This window comes from Pyxicephalus adspersus, chromosome 5, assembly GCF_032062135.1.
Source record: "Pyxicephalus adspersus chromosome 5, UCB_Pads_2.0, whole genome shotgun sequence".
Lineage (NCBI taxonomy): Eukaryota > Metazoa > Chordata > Amphibia > Anura > Pyxicephalidae > Pyxicephalus > Pyxicephalus adspersus.
The window spans coordinates 86418714-86440585 of NC_092862.1; the positions used below are offsets into that span (position 1 = coordinate 86418714).

A 21872-nucleotide genomic window follows, 5' to 3' on the forward strand; every position below is an offset into this window, starting at 1 on the left:
CTATCCTACAAAATGGCCACACAAAAAATGACAGAAAAAGCAAATCGGTTAAAGGAGATGGCCAGGACATCAGATTTGAAGTAGTGAGCTATCTTTTCAGGTCATTATTACATAGTATTTATATAACGACAACATATTATATAGTCTATATTATATAGACTAGCTGTCCCTCAAAGACTCACTGTCTGCCTTTTTTGCTATTTGGGCCTCCTGAGAAGACCATTTAAATACTTGATTAGTATGATCGAGGGCTACCAGTGGATAGATACATCATAATGTGGTTCTCTCTCTTAGCAGTAGTACAAACCCGCCGAGTATACTTACACCACAAGCTTAGAGTTGGTTGGTACTCTTAACACTTGGTGATGGTTCAGGATAACACAGTAGAGGCTATTCCCTGAAGGCCCTCCAGTATTTGGTAAATGGATTCTATGCACCTACTTATTTTCTTTTTTGCCTATGTTTTATACTTTGTTTATGCTAATGTTTGGAACTTTACATGTTATTTTACGGTTTGTTTAATGCATTTCCTAGTACTGGCTGAACAGGTTCCCCCAGGTGGGAATTATTCATCCCCACTGTTCACCGACACTTCCCCTCATAGGCCTACCGTCTTTGATCGACAAAAGTTTTGGATTTTTTGATCCCACCTTAGTTCTTCACGCCACGTGCAAGAACCTATCCCATCTTGCCCGTCTGGTGATCCTCTTTCTCTCCCCCCACCCTGCTGTCATCCCTAACTGTCCAAACACAATTACTGAAAATTCGAACCTTCAACACTAAAGGTCTTAAGAGCCACAACAAGCGTTCACAAATATTATTGTCACAGATCAGCAGCACAGCTGATCTGGTACTTGTTGTTCACCAGACAAATGTCAGATCAGCAGGAGTTGGTTCCCTTACCTTGTTAGTTGGTTGGTTCCCTTCTAGCTGCTCTGTCAAGGCTCTGGAGTTAGAGCCGAACCTTTCCAGCTGACTTATCTGCACCTACCCATCCAGTCCCCGTCAAGCCTGCCTGTTAGCCTCACTATATAAGCTTGGTTCAGGGCAGATACCTGATCCTTTAAGTTTCCATAAAGGACAAGAAATTTACAATAGCCTCCTTTTATGCACCCAACCCTCAACCCACAGTAGCCGTTTCCCATTATCTGGAGACTTTGAAAGGAGTAGCAGAGAGCACTGTTAATGCAGGTGGTAATTCAAATTTTTTACTGGATACCTGCATTGACAGCTCCTCTGGGAAAACCCCTATCTCATACTCCAAATTGAATTATTTCCGCTTCAAGCTTTATGATCTGAGTTATTGGATATCTGGGCACTACACACACACAACGATCAAAGACTATACTTTCTATTTAAACCCACATTGTATGTATTGCCGCATACATTATATCTAGTGAATCATCCCGCACTTGACTGGCACCCTTCTGCATCCATAGACCCCTGCCCCTGGTCTGATTGCTCTTCTGTATCGCTGACCCTCCAAATCCCACAAGCATGCCTGTTGGAAGGGACCAAAATTGATATGAATATGACTTGTATGTAAAGACAATTCTGCCTTCTTGGAAACAAGCTATAAACCTCATTATCTGTGGAGACAGATGCAGTCCCTCAAACATCAAAGGATTGCTTAACAGAGACAATGATTGATCTTCCATGAGTGGATGCCAGAGGATCATTAACACCTTGCCCAGTTTGACCATTTGGTGGCAGTTTCTGTCCAAACCAGTTCACTATAACTTCAGTCTTCCTGGAGGGGGCAGGGGTATGTGACAACAATCCTAAAGCTACGTACACACTTCCAATTATTATCGTTGGAAAACGAACGACCCTGCACGATATCTACGAACGATCGTATAGCACCGATCCTGCACATAGAGATAACGACACGATCGTTCGTAGATATTGTACACACAATAGATACGATCGTTTGAGCGATAGAGGAACTATGTGCACGACAGGAAAGTGAACGAACGTTCGTTCATTACGCATGCTGACCATGGACGATCAACGAACAATCGTACACACGAACGATGTTCAACGATCGTCGTCCAATCCGATCCGCCGGTCCGGTCGTTCGTTTCCAACGACTTTCCTCGTTCGTCGGCGTCGTTGGTTACTTTTTTTACGAACGATTTTTGCCCAATCGATCGTTCGTCGTTCGTTCTGAACGATAAAAATTGGAAGTGTGTACGCACCTTTAGCCTGGGACAAGGACAATCTGTGTGACCTCTTGATCAAGACTTTATCAAGGATCAAACAATGTGATTCGCTCTGGACCTGAGGCAGGGTGTGGTTCAAGGAGAGAAAACCCTGGTGTGTATGGTTGTGTGAGAGATTGACCATGTGCTAGAAATAGAGCTAGACCCCTTTCCTATACACCCTTTACCTTCTTCCCTGTTGTCTTGAAAATCATATGTAAATAATATCCTAAGCTGTAAATAAACCTTTCCCTTTTGTAAGATCTATTAGTCCTTATTAAAGCCAAGGCACCCCTGAGCACATTCTACAAGGCTCTAGAGAATAGACATGGAAGTGTACGACTCCCAGTTCAAAGAATCTTTATGCGCAAAAGCAGTCCTCAACACCATTGCTAATTTTATTAAGGATCATTCCTCTGACCCCACTTCACTTCCTATACAGCAGGAAGCTATAAAGATAGTTCTCAGGGGGAGTCTAATACAACACGAGGCTAGATAGGTAGATACAAGGTTGCAGGATATTAAACTCACCTTGGACAAGGTATCCCCATTTTTATGCTCATTTATTTTCTCTACCAGAGACATTAATACATTTTCTTTATACACTCATTTTAGCCATTGAGGCTTCCAGTAAGATTCAAATTGTGGATCCATCCATCCCTATTTACAAGCAGTCCTGGGACCAGGTAATTGTTCTCTATATTTTGTTTTAAACCTGTATTCAACCTTGTATTCTACCTACATCTAATATGAGAATATTTCCTTTATATAATACATATTTACCTTAGGAAATGGAAGGCTAAGCCCTGTCCTTATAAACTATAAAGACAAGCACTTGTTTACTAGTTTATTATTAATTGCATATTCTATTTATACACAGCTACTACTAAAACTGAGCCTCAATCACTTATTTCCTTACATTCACCAATTCATTTTTCACTCTTTCCTTTGTGGTTTTTCAACACCTGCAAGTAATACTACAACTTATGAATTCATTTTTTAAGGTTATTCAATATACATGTAGTATATGAATTATATCATTATACTAATATTCTATATATGTATTAGCACTTACAAATACACTGTTTTTTCGATATGATATTTTGAATTAACTATGATATGAATAACATAGAATGTACAATGTTTGATGTTTATATTTATATGCACATACAGACCCCTTAAGCTCGCCAAATGTCAATATTCCAGAAGAAGCTTATTCGTGGCGAAACGCGTCGGATTTCATACAGCGAAATACAGTCCCCACTCTCTCCTTGTTTAACCTTTGTTATTAGGAGCACGTATGTAAAGTTTATGTATATCTTATTCCTGTAAAGTGTTAAACAGGTCTGGGGTTTAAGTTTCACTTTTAATTGTTTGTGATTATGTATTGATCCAATATGTAAAAATACATATTTAAGATTTGAAACAATTTTGTGAGCCACAAATCCTCTTTTCTATAACACTTAGTTTCATTCCTGCACCTGCGTACATCATATATCCCCTCAATAGGGACAGCCAAAATGATGTCCATTCCCAGAGACATTTTTCAGGCATTCCATAAGTACTATTCTGATTTATACCAAATACCCTGGGACCCAGTGCCCCCCTCCTCTTCAAAAAAATATCTCAGAAAAGGCCCTTCAAGTATTAGATCCAGAAGTGACGTCTCATTCAGAATCCCCATTCACTAAGGAAGAAGTTAGCACAGTGATCAAATCCACACCGGCCAGTAAAATATGGTTTTAACCAAAGATTGTATAAACTATACACCCTTAATCACGTACCCTTTTTAACTAGAGTATTTTCCTCTAAATCTCTGGACACACCATTCCCTACACAGAGCCTAGAAGCTCACATTACAGTTCTCCCTAAACAGGGCAAGGACCACACAATATGCTACAATTATAGGCCCATATCTCTGATAAATGCTGGTGCAAAACATTTCTCTAAATTGATAGCCAATAGACTATCCCCATACATGCCTACAGTTAGACATAAGGATCAAACCGGGTTTACCTATGGAAGGGAAGCTAGAGATAACACCATTAAAACCCATCTTGCTGATCCAATATGCTAAATCTACGGGTACACCAATGTGCCTTTTATCAACAGACACCAAAAAGGCCTTTGACAGAGTCAGCTGGCAGTTCATGTACTCTGCGTTACGCCAGGTGGGTTTGGGGCAAAGCACAATATCGAGAATCTCAGCCTTATATTCTTCACCATAAGCCTGTGTGTGGGTGAAGGGGCTCTATTCGAATCCTTCCTAATCATGAACGGCAAGAGACGAGGTTGTCCCCTCCCCTTTACGCATTGGTCATGGAGCATTTAGCCGTAGCCTTGCACCAAAACCCAGATGTTAAGGGTGTCATGATAGGGGATTCACAATAAAAACTATCACCATATGCGGATGACCTTTTGTACATTACCTCACCACATACTACGATACCATCCATACTGAAGGAATTTGATCAATTTAGTCTCTATAGCAATTTCAAGGTTAATTACTCAAAGTCTGAAAATCTTAATATTACTCTAGATACTAACCAAATGTCATCAATCAGCACCAACACTTCCTTTAGGATTGGTAATGATGGGGTTAGGTATCAGGGTATAATGATTACATCTGATCCTTCTAAATTTATTTGCATTCAATTACACTCCACTATGTAGTAAATTGCAATTAGATCTTCAGAAATAATATTCCTTGAAGATTTTACATAACAAAATGGATATTCTCCCTAAATTGTTCTACATGCCAGTAGATTATTTACGCAAAGTACATCGTCGTTTCGACAATTTCTGTGGAAAGCCAAGCCCTCCTGGTTAGCATTCCTTATCCTAGCTAAACCTAAGAATAAAGGCAGAGTAGAGTCCCAGATATTATTTCCCACTACCGTGCATCAGTCCTTGTACGACTGGTAGATTGGTTTCATAATAAAGAATTGAAGGGATGGTAATGTTAGAAGAGTCTCTTTCCCCAGTCTCCGGTCCCTACCTTGGGTAGACCAGTCCCTTTTGCAACCAAATTTTCCCATACCTAAACTCATAATGAACTTATTACATACCTGGGATATCTCTTATCACACTAGGCAAGACATCCACCAGACCAGGCCCCAATACACCACTATTTATTAACCCTAAATTCCCACCAGTGATGGGTGTAACACGATTTTTATCTTGGTCCGCTCCCGATTATCACCTTAGGAGCTTTCTCCATAATGGTAGAGTACCTCCTATGTCATCTCTTACTATATCAGGTAGTAGTAAGATGCTATCTTGGCTTTTGCGTAGACAACTGACCTTTTTTGTGGCTTCTTTCAATAATACATAATTGTTACACGGGGGTTTGAAGAAACTTGAAGCTTTACTCTGTTCCACCGATCGCCCCACCCATGTAATATCTCTGTTATAAAGGCTGATTGTCCAGAACTGTGATTCCACCATCCCTGTGTATACACAGTACTGGGAGAGAGACCTAGGATTGATAACTATGGAGGATTGGGAGAAATCCTTTATCCTTACACATACTCTCGCTCTGGCATGTAAAGCCCAAGAGACCAATTACAAGATTTTATCTAGATGGTATTGTTGGCCAGCGGAATTACATTTTATTTCCTCACAGCAGTCGGATAGATGTTGGCGCTGTCACTCACAAAGAGGAACAATGCTTCATCTATGGTGGGAATGCCCAATCATATTCTGGTTCTGGGAAATAATTATTTGGTTGTACAATAATTCTAACGGGTCCACCATTTCTAACCAGGTGACACTCCTATCCATGGTTCTAGATCCCTCAAAAACTGTCAAGGCTCCACAGGGCCAAGTGGTGGACTCACTCTGTCACCCACCAAGTCGGTGGAGACAAGCACAGAGTGCAGGGTCTAAGCAGTAGCTTGGCCCTCTCCAGAGTCTTTAGACGTGAGGTTGTTTGTGCGGCAAAGTACTGCCAGGTTGCGGCCCCCGTGTCCGCCAAGGCAGGTGACTGCTAACATGCTAACAAAGCAGGAACCAAAACATAGTGCTAGAGGGGAATCCAAAACAGTAGTCAAACGAGCCAAAGGTCAGGACAGGCAGCAAACAAGAGTCGTCAGGAAATAAGCCTGGGTCGGTACACGGATAACACTGGAACAGTAAGCAGGAACTGGAGCACTAGGGAGAAACCTAGGAGACTGGAAACCTGGGAGTAGAACCACAAGGAACTCCTTGTACTGGCAACTTCCTGTTGCCAGGCCACTTCCTTAAAAAGGGGATGTCATGTGATGAGTGTAGGTCATGCATAGTTCTCCCCAGCCAGTTTTTGGGGGGTAGACCTACTGTGATTATTCTGCCTGGCACATTTCCAGCAGCTCTGAACAGACACCGGAGAGGCTGCTCTGCTTGCTCCGTTCTCCGCTGATTAGAGCTGGGCGGAGTGAGGAGAGCACAGCACAGCTATGAGGAGATCAGGACACAGGCTGTCCCCCCCTCTCTCATAGCTGTGCCGAGTGTTTTGGAGAAAAAAAAAAGAAACATCGTGCAAACAATGTCTCCGCCCAGTGGGTGTGCATGATGATGTCATCAGAGCAGTGTGTATAAATGCAGCATGTCACATTCCTCAGCCTTACAGATCTCTGTGCATAAACCTTCATATCCCCTAAACTGTGTCATAATGACTTGAAATTTTCAGGGTGCACAGGGAACACTGTTAGTTAGCACTGAATAGTTAGCACCATTCACAATTTCAGCACCCCAGCTTTTACAAATTTCATGATATGGGGATCAGAATTGTAAAAGTACAACATTGGGGTTGCAGTATTAAAAGCAAGTGCGCCTGGGAGTCTTAAATCAAAAATGCAAATTGGGGACCCCCAGGACCACTTACATAGAAAGGAGCATTGGGGAAGGACCCCTAAAGTTATACTTATCTCTCACAAATCTCTAACGGTCATACTACGTTACCCTATCTGCGTCTCTTCTTTGAACCCCAAATTCCCTAAAATGGTGGGGTGTACAAAGCCAAAAATGTAGGGGCGGGGGCCATTTTTCTCTGGAATGGGGAGGTGTAGGAAACTGAAAATGTGTGGGGAACATCTGTAAATAACACCCACTAAAGTTTTATTACAACGGCATCATTAGAACAAAAAAAAACTCTGCCCATCAAAATGAAATTGGGGTTTAGGTACCGGTAGAGTAAGTCATGTGTAACAGGGCAGCGTGTTTTGATGGGCAAACTTTAGATGGGCACCTCTCTGTTCTAGAAAAATTGGGGTTTAAGGTAGGGAAGCGGACAGTTTAATGGGCAGAGATTTTTATGTTATAATGATGCCATGCTAATGAAATTTTAGGGGTTTATACATCTGTTCCCCACTTGCATCTACATTTTCAGTTTCCTGCACCTCCCCATTCTAGATAAACTGGGATTCAAAGAACAGAAGCATTTAAGCATTCAAGGATTCAAAGAACATTTAGGGGGCCACCCAATGCTTCTTGATATGCAAGTGTCCCCGGGGGTCCTTAATTTGCATTTTCCATTTTGCGCTACTAGGTGTATTTTCTTACAAAACAGCAACCCAAATCTTTCAATTTCCACAAGTTTTTAAACTCATGATCCCCATATTTTGAAATTCTTGAAATTAAAAAAAGAAATGTTGGTTATTAGTAGCTATGAGAGTCCCGTGTACCTTAAAAATTTTAGGTAAATACAACCAACAATTTAGGAGATCTAAAGGATTGAACGCAATGATTGCTGCTTGCTTGAAAAACTGCTAGGCCTAAAAGGCCCAGCAGTTATCACCGGTTACCAATCCCAGGTGCCCAGCAGTTATCCCCGGTTACCAATCCCAGGTGCCCAGCAGTTATCACCGGTTACCAATCCCAGGGGCCCAGCAGTTATCACCGGTTACCAATCCCAGGTGCCCAGCAGTTATCCCCGGTTACCAATCCCAGGTGCCCAGCAGTTATCACCGGTTACCAGTTCCAGGTGCCCAGCAGTTGCCAAGAAGTAGTCATTTAGGAGGGGCATTTTCTACTGCCAATGTGAACTAAGCCTAATTTGTTAAGCCACATTGATCACAATATTACACTACAACAAGGTATTACACTATTAAAACATGGAACACTAGGGAGTTGGATTAAAATACACAGCACTGGACTGTTGGGGTATAATACAAAATAATGGAAAAAATTGTACATTTTTACAAGCCAGGCATTAGAAAGTTGGAACAAAGTATAGGGGGCAGGTAGAACACTGACACAATAGCAGGGGTTACTGGATACCTATGGCATAAATAACTAGGAGCTCCAAATTTGCTGTGTCTAGCCCCGCCCACTTTTTTTACCACCCAGCTACATTTTTCCCCACCGGGCTGAAAAGAATTTCTGGGGAGAACACTGTCATGTAAGCTGCAGACACCAACCCCACCCGCAGGGAGACTGCTGATGATGAGATGAGATGAGCCTCAGGTGTTGTTCACATGTCTGTCAGCAGAGGGAATGCGTCTGCGGAACACCCTAGTCGTCTGAAGCAAGGGAGCAGCTGACCGAGAATGACATGACCTGGACCAGGTAGTGTGCAGAGCTGGATCCGGAAGCAGAGATGGTGCTGGCAGCAGGGGACTGCAAGGTGGGTGACACTGAAGGGGTTACAGATCCCCTGTTTTTGCTGGGATCGGTGACAAAAACATTAAGAAGGGTTTACGCCGTCACTTTCTTATGGCTGCTAGGGTCTCGATTCTAAGATTATGTAAACAATCTATAGCTCCTACCATCCAGGACTGGTTCTCAGAACTTGAGAAAACTCGCAACATGGAAATGTTGGTCGCAGAAGATAATGATCGAACCAAGCAATTTAAGATAACATGGGCTGCCTGGGACTGGTTTAAAGAATCTCCTAAAATCCAAGCACATCTACGCTAAAGTAGTAACTGTCATTAGAGCCTTTGACTTTGGCACTGAGGGCTACCTCTCAGATAATATTACCCGTTTTTGTTTCCCCCTCTCACCTTCCCAAGGGCTATTTGTTATTCTGGTTTTTGTCTTTTTGTATTTTATCCTTAAGAGGTTTTACCTGTATTTTTGTTGATACCAACCACTGGTTTATACATGAATATGGACCCTAGTTAATGCAGATTCTTATATGAGCCTGGACTGCTAGATGTTTAATTGATCAGTTTGTGTAAGGTACCTTTTGCCATAAAAATATTTTCTGCCATCTTGCCCATTGAAATAGGTAGGGAGAGCTCCAGTTAGGTTTAGAAAGAAAAAAAGTGCCACAGATTTGTCAAAGTTTATTATATATCTCAATACTTTTTAAAATATTTTAAAAGTGTTCATAATACTAGGAAGCGAGTCCTTCGGGTTTGAGATAAAAAAAAATGTCATCTGCAAATGCTGTAAATTTGTTTCAGTAGTGCCAAATTACATCCCAGAAAACCCGGCATCCACTTCCAACAAACCCAATAGTGGGTCCAAAGCTAGATTAAATAATAGTGGGGACAAGGGATAACCTTGTAAGATTCCACTGTGCATTGTTATGGGCCAAGAGAGTTGACTCTTCACTAAAAAATGTGTGGTGTGATGATTGTATAAAAATTTTGCATACGATTGAAAGAGGGTCCCAAACTATCTGTGTTCAAGCAGCAATTGTAAATAGGGCCAGAGCATAGTTCTCCCCAGAGGTTTTTAGGCGGTTGCTCCGCCCGGCTGATTTGAATACCCCGCCCAGCTCTCGGCAGCTCTCATCCTCGGATGCACGGATCTCAGTGAGGCTGCTCTGTGCTCGGTGTCATCCGTTCAGAGGATTGCTGCTGCCGATGAGAGCTGAGCACACAGTTTCAGCCCTCATGTGAAGGAAACACAGGCAGCCCCGTCCCCATCTCATAGTACGAGCTCCGATTTCTGCCTGTGAAATGTATCCACCTCTAGCTCTGCCTGTCATTCTGCATCCTCAGCTCTGTGTACAAACCTCCATATCTCCTAATGTGTATGTCACAAGGACCTGTCATTTTCAGGGTGTACAGGGGACCCTCATAGATACTAGTTATTACAATTTCAGCCCCCCAGCTTTAAATAATTTCAAGATTTGGGGCTCACAAATGTAAGTTATGAAAATTAATCTTTGGGGTTGCTGTTTCAGAGGAAAGTGCAACTAGGAGTCCTAAATTAAAAGTGTAAATTGGGGACCCCAGAGCCACTAACATAGCAAGGAGCATTGGGGTGGGACCCCTAAATATATACCTACCCGTCACAAATCTATACCTATGAAACTACTGTCTGCTTCTCTTCTTTGTACACCAATTTCTCTGAGAGTGGGGGTACAAAACTGAAAATATAGGTGCAAGTGGCGGGCACACTCTCCCCCTACAATCTCATTACTGCAGCATCATTAGAGCATAAAATACTCTGCCCATCAAAATGGGCCTCCGTGCCTGTTGTCCACTTATCTAACATTCTGAACTTCAATTGGGGAATGGGGAGGTGTAAGAAACCAAAAATATAGGTACAAGTGGGGAACATCTGTGACTAACATACCCTAAAACGTCATCACTATGGCATCATTAGAAAATGAACTCTGCTCACTAAATGTTATTGAGGTTGAGGTACAGGAAGGTTACAGTCATGTGTAACAAGAAAGAGCATTTTGATGGACAGTTTTTTTTAATGTAATGATGCCACAGTGATGAAAGGTGATCGCCACACGTGTCTTCCACTTCCATTTATATTTTTGTTTCCCTGCACCTCTTAATTCTGGAGAAATTGGTGTTTGAGGTAAGATGCAGACAGATATGTGTAACAGAGCAGGCAGCAAACTTTGCTAGGTAGAGATTTATGTTCTCATAATGCCATAGTAATTACATTTTAGAAAGGTTTAGCCACAAGTGTCCCCCACTTGCACCTACAGTTTCAGTTTCCTATGCCTCCACGTGTACCTTACAAATTTCAAGTTAATACAACGAACCGTTTAGGAGATCTGAAGGTTTGAACACAGCAAGTTGTTAGGCTGCAGAATATGACAAGCAGTTTTTACACTCACATAGCGATCACACTGCGCTGCCGATGACATTACACACTGCGGATAAACTTCACAGACAGTGTTTTTATATAGAATATGGGCAGTGATGAGAGGGGGTCACTGTCTGTCTTGTCCCCATCTGATATCACATGCATTATGCTATTAAAGCACCGCTACATTTTAACATTATATTAAAGAGTGACTTTCTCGGTTATATAATGGAAAAATGTGCGTTTTTTGTATTTACACTTTTGTGGAGAGGACCTCTCCCCTTCAGTCTTCACTTCCATTTCGGTAAAGACCGAAGGGGAAATCCGCAGTATCCTGGGATATTTGTGTCACATATCCCAAAAGGCTCTGCACTGCTCCTTGTGTGCATGCACCTTCAGAGGATTTCTTATAATGTAAAAAAAGTGTTCAATCTAATGCATGTGCAGTGCAAGGCAGCATTGGACGTACAAGTGAGCATTAGAGAAAAGGTGGAAGCTGAGCCAGCATGGGCCTGCTGGGCTAATTTTGTAAAGGAATCAAGTGAACAAAAAAATGTTTTCACAAAAGTTCACTTTAACTAAATATAGACACAGGAGCACATCTGAAGTTAGGCTGAAATCACACCGGCAGTAAGGTTAGATTTGTCCATTCCTCATGCCAGGAACCACTGCTGCTTAAAAAACTTCTAGCTCTGAAAAAGCCAGGCACTTACCGCCTGTTACCTATCCTAGGTGCCCAGCACTTACCGCCTGTTACCAATCCTAGGTGCCCAGCAATTATCGCCTGTTACCAATCCTAGGGGCCTACCACTTATNGCCTGTTACCAATCCTAGGGGCCTACCACTTATGGCCTGTTACCAATCCTAGGGGCCCAGCACTTATGGCCTGTTACCAATCCTAGGGGCCCAGCACTTATGGCCTGTTACCAATCCTAGGGGCCCAGCACTTATGGCCTGTGTACATAGAATAGAAAAATTGGATATACTAACGGGGAAGGCATTACAAAGTTGTAACAAGTAATTGGGAGAAGGTAGAACACGGAAACAATAAGAGGTTACTGGTTATCCATGGCATAAACAACTGGGCGCACTAAATTTGCCGTGTTTTGCCACACCCCCTTTTTTACCACCCGGCTACAGCTTCCTACCACCCGGCTGAAAAAAATTTCTGGGGAGAACACTGCAGAGTATTTTGTCGAACGCTTTTTCAGCCACAAGACTTAAGAGTACAAGGTTTTTGTTATATGTAAGAGTAGTTGCAGCTATGGTTCTTCTTATCTCAATGGAAATATGTTGGTTTCTTATAAATCTTAACTGAAGACTGGTTGTAACCGACCGGCCATGATTTTAGCCATCACTTTGTAATCTGTATTAAGCAGTGCGATTGGTCTATAAGAAGAGGGGTATTCAGTATTTTTATATGGTTTAGGAATTAAAGAAGTATGGGCTTGGGTGAAACCTGGAAAGGAAATTGGACTTTCTAAAATGCCATTGTATAATTTCAGCAGCAGGGGAGAGATATATGTTTCTAGTGGTTTAAAAAATTCAACCGGTAGGTCATCTGGAACCGGCGTCTTCCCCAGGGAAAGGGATTTAACAGCCCTAACCACTTCCTTAATCCATTATTGGGGCGTTTAACTATTCTTGTTGCATTGACAATAATGGCAGTGGTTTTGCTTTTTGGAAAAAAAAAAAACTTTTCTAGCAGCAGCTGCAGAGGTAATGCACCAAATAGATTTGTGTGGTATTTTTCAAAAATATGAATAATTTCTGCCTGGGCAAAACATTTAACTCCTGTGGCATTCCTTATCGTGTGAATAGAATGTTTTGGTTGTTGAGATGATGCCAAGTTATCTAGGAGTGAGCCGGTTTTGTTTCCCGATCTGTAAAATTTATAATTGGTATGTAGGGTTTTAAGTAAGGCCTTAGCATTTAAGTGATTATCCTAGATCATAGCCACCTGCAGCCAGGCTCACCTAGTAGTGTCAGTAGGATTGTGCACATGATTACGGTGTGTAGCCGCCACATATAGCGATTTACATAGTTTCTCTCCTGCTTGCTGCCCAATAACATAAGAGGAGACTTGACCCCACATTACAGCCTTTCCAGTTTCCCATATTAGTGTTGTAAGTTGTCATCTTGTTGTCATCTTAGCCCAAGATGCCAGTAAAAAGGATTGGAAAGCTGAAGAAGGAGTACAGATCCGTGGGAAAGCCCCACCTTGTCAAATAAGTGAGCGAGATTGAAAACGTTACCTTCATAGAGACATGGGCATGGTCCAATAAAAAAAATAGGATGATATAACACATTAGAGGTTCTATGAAAAAGGGTGTCACAGTTAAAAAGAAGTCCTTCTGGAAAAGGTTTTATGTACTTTGGACCAACGGGAGTAGTTTCTTTCTTTTTTTAACACAATCACTTTATTTCAGGGGCTCAAAAGAAATTGGTCAAATTAAAAAGCTAACAATAAAATGTTCATTTCTAATACTTGGTTGAAAACCCTTTGCTGGCAATGACAGCATGTAGTCTTGAACTCATGGATATAACCAGATGCTGGGTTTCATCCTTTTTAATGCTCTGCCAGGCCTTTACTGCAGCCGCTTTCAGTTGCTGTTTGTTTGTGGGCCTTTCTGTTTTGTTTAGTCTTCAACAAGTGAAATGCATGCTCAATTGGGTTCAGATCAGGTGACTAACTTGGCCATTCAAGAATATTCCATTTCTTTGCTTTAATAAACTCCTGGGTTGCTTTGGCTGTATGTTTTGGGTCATTGTCCATCTGTATTATCACACGCCTTCCAATCATCTAGACTGCATTGAGCTGGATTTGAGCAGACAGTATGTCTCTGAACACCTCAGAATTCATTTGGCGGCTTCTGTCCTGTGTCACATCGATAAACACTAGTGTCCCAGTGCCACTGGCAGCCATGCACGCCCAAGTCATCACACTGCCTCTGCAATGTTTTACAGATAATGTGGTATGCTTTGGATCATGAGCTGTTGCACGCCTTCTCTGCACTTTTTTCTTGCCATCATTCTAGTAAAGGTTGATCCTGGTTTCATCTGTCCAAAGAATGTTTTTACAGAACTGTGCTGGCTTTTTTTAGATGTTTTTGAGCAATCTAAAAGTCCAATCTAGCCTTTCTATACTTGAAGCTTATGAGTGGCTTCCACCTTGCAGTCTTCTCTTTATGGTAGACTTGGATATCGATACACCTTCTTCCTGGAGAGTGTTGTTCACTTGGTTGGCTGTTGTGAAGGGGTTTCTCTTCACCATGGAAATGATTCTGCGATCATCCACCACTGTTGTCTTCCGTGGACGTCCACGACTTTTGGCGTTGCAAGTTCACCAGTGCTTTGTTCCTTTCTCATGATGTATCAAACTGTAGATTTTGCCACTGCTAATATTGTAGCAATTTCTCAGATGGGTTTTTTCTGTTTTTGCCACTTAAGGATGGCTTGTTTCACCTGCATGGAGAGCTCCTTTAACCACATGTTGTCTGTTCACAGCAAAATCTTTCACATACAAGCACCCTCTTCTCAAATCAACTCTAGGCCTTTTATCTGCTTAATTGACAATGACATAACAAAGAAATTGCCCACACCAGCCTATGAAATAGCCTTTGAGCCAATTGTCCAATTACATTGTAGCCACTGAAATAAACTGATGGTGTAAAAAAGGCTTTAGTTCCTCATATTTTTATGCAATCTTTGCTTAACCCACTGAATTTAAAGCTGAAAGTCTGCAGTCCAACTGCATCCGAGTTGTTTTTTATTTAAAATTAATTGTGGTAATGTACCGAACCAAAATTAGAAAAAAGTTGTCCAGCATTTTCAAAAAGAATATAGCTACTCCTCATTTCCTAGCATAGGAGGAAGTAATCACCTCTACAACCCAAGATCCTGGGAGACGAAGAGTATCTCCCTGCTTCAAATGAGTTTCCTCAGAAGGAAATCCGGGTGGAAGGAGCGTAAATGAGCAGTTACTTTGTAACGCTTGATAGGGTGATTACAACCTCCTCCATTCCAAGAAACCAGGTGGAGTTCCCCCTGAGAAATCGGGGGTGGGTAAGACATTGTAATTGGGGCAGTCATCCCTAATCAAGAAAACCTAAAATACCTGACCCAAAGATCGTCCCAGGCTGAAGGCCAAGATAGCAATCCATAACCATATAGTGGCAAATGCACCCAAGCTATCAGAAGAATAGCAGCAGGTGCATTCAAGACCTAGTGTCCACCGCCAAGTAAACATAACTGTTGATTGCACATGAAAACCAACATGAGAAAAAGTGAGAAAAAACAGCAGAACCACTGTGGTTAAGTTACGCATACGTTGCACAGTAACATACAAGCAAAGTATGCTATCATTTGATCACGTTAGAAAAAAAAAAAAAAAAAAAAAACACAAACACACACACACAGGCAGTGTTCTCACCAGAAATTTTTTTCAGCCGGGTGGTGGGAAGCTGTAGCCGGGTAGTGAAAAAGGGGGTGTGGCAAAACACAACAAATTTAGTGCTCCCACTTGTTTATACCACGCCTGCCCCGTTAGTATATCCAATTTTTCTATTCTATGTATTTTGCCACAACTGTCCTATGCCGAGTAATGTGACCCAACTTAGTAGTGTTCTAAGTTTTAAGAGTATATTCCTTTGTAGTAGTGTAATAGTATAATGAATGTGATGTAACAAGTTAGGCTTAGCTCATATTAGCAGCAAAAAACATTTACCCCTTCTGAGTGACTTCTGGCAACTGCTAGGAATCTAGGATTGGTAACAGGCCGTAAGTGCTGGGCACCTGGGATTGGTAACAGGCGCTGGGCACCTGGGATTGGTAACAGGCCGTAAGTGCTGGGCACCTGGGATTGGTAACAGGCCGTAAGTGCTGGGCACCTGGGATTGGTAACAGGCTGTGAGTGCTAGGCTTTTTCAGAGCTATAAGTCTTTTAAGAAGCAGTGGTTTCTGGCATGAGGAATGGACAAATGTAACCTTACTGCCGGTGTGAATTCAGCCCAACTTCAGATGTGCTCCTGTGTCTATATTTAAAGTAAACTTTTGTTAAAACTTTTTTTTTCACTTGATCTTTTTACAAAATTAGCCCAGCAGGCCCATGCTGGCTCAGCTTCTACGTTTTCTCTGATGCTGACTTGCACATCTAGTGCTGCCTTGCACTGCACATGCATGAGATTGAACACTTTTTTTTTTTTTTACATTATAGGAAAGCCTCTGAAGATGCATGCACACAAGGAGCAGTGCAGTGCCTCTTGGGATATGTGACACAAATATCCCATATTTTTAGTTTCTTACATCTCCCCATTCCCCAACTGAAGTTCAGAATGTTAGTTAAGAAGACAGGAATGTGTAACAGGGCAGGGAGGCCCATTTTGATGGACAGATTAATGTTGTCAAACATGTTGGGTATCTTGCCCAGAGTACATCTACTGCAGACACGCCCAATTCGGATACCACTGACGTATTTTCACAAGTTACACTCCAACTTTCAATTTCATTTGGAAGCGAACTCTACCTAGGCTCTCTAGTATTTTTGTTTTTCTCCACGTCTTTAGAGGGACGGGGAGTACCTAATTTTTTTTAAGGTTATGTAACTTTCCATATGGTGATAGTATATTGGTACAGGCATTCTGAAAATAAACAGCCAGTCACTCTGGATCCCACTGACTACTGTACTTTGATATTAATACAGGATGACTGAAATGTCCAAAGGCTATCCAACTAGGGGGCCCAAATGGGATGTCTGAGAAAACACTCCTACTGTGTGTTTCCACGTCTTCTGGCCTATATTGGCAATCTTGGGTAACCCACCTCCTCCATTCAGGACTTGAGGATCTGAAATTCAGATACCTCCAGTTAACAAAATTAAAATGTGCCTAAGTTATGTTTATAAATTTTAATGTAAAAAAAAAAAAAACAAACAAAAAAACAAACAAACAAAAACACAACTTTACCGAATCAGAAACTTTAGCCGATGCAGATTTCTTGCCATAAACATTGAAATGGAAGGCCCTTGACATGGAAGGAGAAGAAGCCAATATCTAGAAGAAAATAGACAGATTACAACTGTTGCAACTGGACAAGCTATATGGAATTCATAATTGAAGGGTATGCAATGTAACCTACTATTTATTTTTTTTATTGTAGAGTGGAGTGTATAAAAAACCCAAAACCAATATTTAACACAATATAAATTAGAAAAGGAGCATCTTTTTTTTTAATTTCTTAAAACAACTTTGTAAAACAACTTTTTTTTTTAAAGGGGGGGGGACCCTCACTAGACCCTTACCAACCTTTACCTACTGTCCTATCTCCCTTCTCCCATGTTTCCAAACTTCTTGGAACGACTTGTCTGTAAGAGACTCAATTACCTGAACACCAACTCTCCCCAGTCTGGCTTTGGTTTGCTTCCTACCTGTCTGACTGCTCCTTTCAAGTTTCTTTCAAAAGTAATTTCTCTCCTGCCACTCTCCTCCTTGTTGGTGTTCCCCAAGGGTCAGTCCGTCGGCCAGTTCTCCTTTCTCTATACACCTCCTCACTCTGTAGTCTCATAGACTCCTTTGGTTTACAATACCATCTGTATGCTGATGACAATCAAATATATCTGTCCACCCCTAATTTGTCTCCCTCAGTCCTGGATAAGGTTTCATGCTGCCTGTCAGCTATCTCGTTATGGATGGCTGACAGATTTCTGAAACTCAACCTGGATAAAACCAAACTCATCTTCACCCCCTCAAATTCCAAATCCCCCCTCACATAATTCCAATTGTTAAAACTATTACTCATCCCTCCTCTCAGGCAGGTTGTTTTGGTATCACCTTCGATTCTACCCTCTCATTTAACCCTCATATTCAGAACACTTCCAGGTCCTATCACTTTCACTAGCGCCATCTCCAAAATCCGCTCCTACCTGTCATTTGAGACCAAACTCCTTTTATATGCTCTGTCTGGACTACTTTAATATACGACTCTCTGGTATTCCACTAACCTGACTCTTTCCTCTACAATCTATTATGAATGCTTCATCTAGACTTAGCCATCCTTCCCATCACTCCTCTTCCGCATCCCTTTGTAGTTCTTCAACAAATGACTTCCTCACTCATAACCTCGTCACATGCACAGCTCCAAGACTTTTCTAGAGCTGTCCCAACTCTCTGGAATGTCTTATTCGGCTTGCTCCTACTTTCTGCTCATAAAAAAGCACTCAAAACCCATCTTTTAAAACTTGTCTACCCATCTTCTGTCTGAAACCCTCACTACTTCTCATCACTTCATATCTCCCCCCCTCAATTGTGTGATGCTTCCCCCACCTCCTAGATTATAGGCTCTTTGGAGCAGGGTCCTCTCCCACATCACTGGATTTGTCTGTCATTTGCAACCCCTATTTAATGAACAGTGAATAATACTATTTATAATATCATCATTATTAGATGGTCATCATCCAGAAAGACCAACAAAAGCTGGCCAAATAGTAGGTCATCAAATATCCAAACTAAGAACTTGGTATATACAATAAAAATACTTGAAAGACTAATATCGTGGGGACAAGCAGACTACAAAACTACAAGCGCTAGAAAACTCCATTACAAGCAAGCTGGGAATTATCTGCTGCCATCCATGACAGTTCACAGGAGCCATTTCTTCACTTTATGGCAAAATGCATAGTTCCCCCTGGGCGCAGTGCCCGGCTACCCCACAGCTCTAACCCTCAGCAAGGTATGGAGGGGCTCCATCTGTTCAGAGGAATCAAGCTGCTGCTGAGAGGTGGGCAGGGGAGCACAGCAAAAAACACATGGCCATGTACAAGTTCTGCATATGCATCATTGGCAGCACACGGAGCTGTAGCTGTGTGTGTGAAATGCTCCATTCTGCAGTCTTACAACTCACTGTGTACAAACCCTCATATCTCCTAAACCACTGATTATCAACTTGAAAATTTCAGGGTGCACAGGGTCTCTCATAGCTGGTACCAATTCAGTGCCCTTAATTTAAAATATAAGGGGGTGGGGGGGGTGGGGGAGTCCCAATTTTAAAAACTTATTAAAATTAAACATTGGGGTTTCCGTTTCAAAAGAAAAGTGTGCCTAGGTGTCCTAAATTGAAAATGCAAATTGTGGACCCCTGGGGCCCAAGGAGCATTGGGGTGGGGCCCCTTAAATTTTTACCTACTCCAGTGTTCGCCGCAGAAATTTTTTTTAGCTGGGTGGTGGGAAGCTGTATCTGGGTGGTTAAAAAGGGGGCATGGCAAAACAAAACACATTTTAGTACCCTGAGTTGTTTATGCCATAAGTATCCAGTAACCCCTATTATTGTTTCATTGTTCCACAAACCCCCTATACTGTTTCCAACTTTCTAATGCCTGCCCCATTAGTATATACAATTTTTCAGTAAATCCATATTATGCCCCAGCTGTCCAGTGCTGTGTATTGTGACCAAACTTTCCTAGTGTTCTAAGTTTTAAGAGTGTAATCAATGTAGTGTAACAAGTTAGGCTTAGTTCACTTTAGCAGGAAAAATATTGTACCATTTACCCCTCCTGAGTGGCTAATGGCAACTGCTAGGTACCTGGGATTGGTAAGAAGTGGTGATTGCTCGGCTTTTTCAGACCTAACACTTTTTTTTAGGCAGCAGTGGTTCCTGGCGAGAGGAACGTGAGAAGTAAATGCAGCAAACACAACCTTACTGTCAGTGTGAAATCAGCCTAACTTCAGATGTGCCCCTAAGGGTATATTTACTTCAAGTGAACTTTTGCGAAAACATTTTTTCCCCCAACTTGACACATTCACAAAAGGAGGCCAGCAAGTCCCACGATGGCTCAGATTCCCTTGTTACTGATGCTCACTTTTGCATCCAATTCCGCCTTGCACTGCTCATGTATGAGATTAAGCACATTTTTTTCTTTTACATTATAGGAAAGCCTCTAAAGATGCATGCGCAGAAAAAGCAGCCCACAGACTCTTGGTATATGTGACAAATATCCCAGGAGGCTGCAGACCCCCCCGTTATATAAATGTCACTTTTTTAAATAATAAAAATGTGCTCACACATGCACAGTGCAAGATCAGAAACCAGAGGGAAACCAAGCCAGCGTGGGACTCACTGGGCTTGGTTTGTGGAGAAATAAAGACGAAACAAAAAATTTCACAATGTTTCGCTTTATTGAAGTAGAGCCCCAGAGGGACACATCTAAAGCCACGCTGATTTTACACTGGCAGAAAGGTTGTATTTACTGCTTCCTCACGCCAGGAAGTGCTGCTGCTTGAAAAACTGTAGGTACAAAAAAGCCATGTTACCAACCCCAGGTGCCTAGCAGCTGCCAGTAGTCATTTGGGAGCAGTAAATTGTGTTTTTTTTACTTCTAATGTAAACTAAGCCTAACTTGTTACACTACGCTAACACTGAACAGTTGGCCATAATACAAAAATGTAAAAATTGGAGATACTAACAGAACAGGTATTAGAAAGTTGGAACAAAGTATAGAACACTGATGATAATAGGGGTTACTGGATACCTATGGCATAAAAAACTGAACACTAAATTTGCTCTGTCATGCCACACCCCCTTTTTAACCACCCAGCTACAGCTTCCCCCCCACTCAGCTTAAAAAAATTTACAGGTATAACAGTGAAGATGGATGACAAGTAAAATCATAAAAATATATACGAAGCGAGACCTCAATGCTCTTATTTCTTTAAAAAAGTTACCCAGTAATACATTTTCACTTTCCTCCAGGGTGGTTCATGAAAAGACAAATTGCTAAAAGTTTGACAAGCTGGATAGCCATTACTTCTACAGTTTCATCGACTTAAAGCATTACAATAGTCCTGAACACAAATTGTGCGCAGTTAGGACTCTTTTTGCAGAATGGACAGGTGTTACCCATACTGCAATAAAGCATGCTTACCTGCAATCTACTTTTTATAGTTCACAGAGCTGTATGTTAACTGAACATGAAGAAAACTACCTTGTGGGTACAAAAAGAATATCTCTTTGGTTACACATTGGTTAAAAAAGAGAGAAAGATTCAAGATGCCCTGCTCTGTTTGAACAAGCAGGGTGAGCTACACTGGAGACTACCTGCCTTAAACACAGAGCTTCGAACACAGAAATACCAGCATTCTGAGCTTTCATGCAACAGAGAAAAATGTTAGACAACTCTAGCCGCAGGGAAAGGAAGGCATGTTCCACAGAAAACCCCTAGAGTTCCCAAACAAGGTAAAGTCTGGCCCATCCAGTCAAGTTTTAGTCAGAGATTTGGCGACTCCTTTAATACCTAACAGCTAGGATATTTATTAACAGAGGAGATTACTTCAACAAACTGGTTTCCTGACTGACAGGGTACTAGATCACCTTTCCAGTATGACTGGTTGGCATCAGTCATTTATATTGTTCAAGCTACAGGAAGCAATGTGAATTCTTTGATGGGCCACCAGGCTTTAAACAACCCATTCCTTGCTGCAAACAAATCAACTGAGAGGTTTCAATGACTTGTCTAACGATGTCAATATCCCCAGTACTACTTCAGAACTCTTCAATGCAACAATTAGGACTGCCATGCTAAACTAGACTAAAGCTACATACACACTTCCAATTATTATCGTCGGAAAACGAACGACGAACGTTCCTGCACGATATATATGAACGATCGTATAGCACCGATACTGCACATAGAGGTAACGA

General features: G+C 41.7%; 1 protein-coding gene across 1 annotated transcript in view; it reads right to left on the bottom strand.

Annotated features, from left to right (window-relative positions):
* Positions 1-21872, bottom strand: part of SDHA (succinate dehydrogenase complex flavoprotein subunit A) — a 160783-nt gene that overhangs the window by 129115 nt on the left and 9796 nt on the right. Inside the window, exon 2 of the mRNA XM_072412019.1 lies at positions 17147-17233. Coding sequence (XP_072268120.1) covers positions 17147-17233 — 87 coding nt within the window. The remainder of the gene's footprint in view (positions 1-17146; positions 17234-21872) is intronic.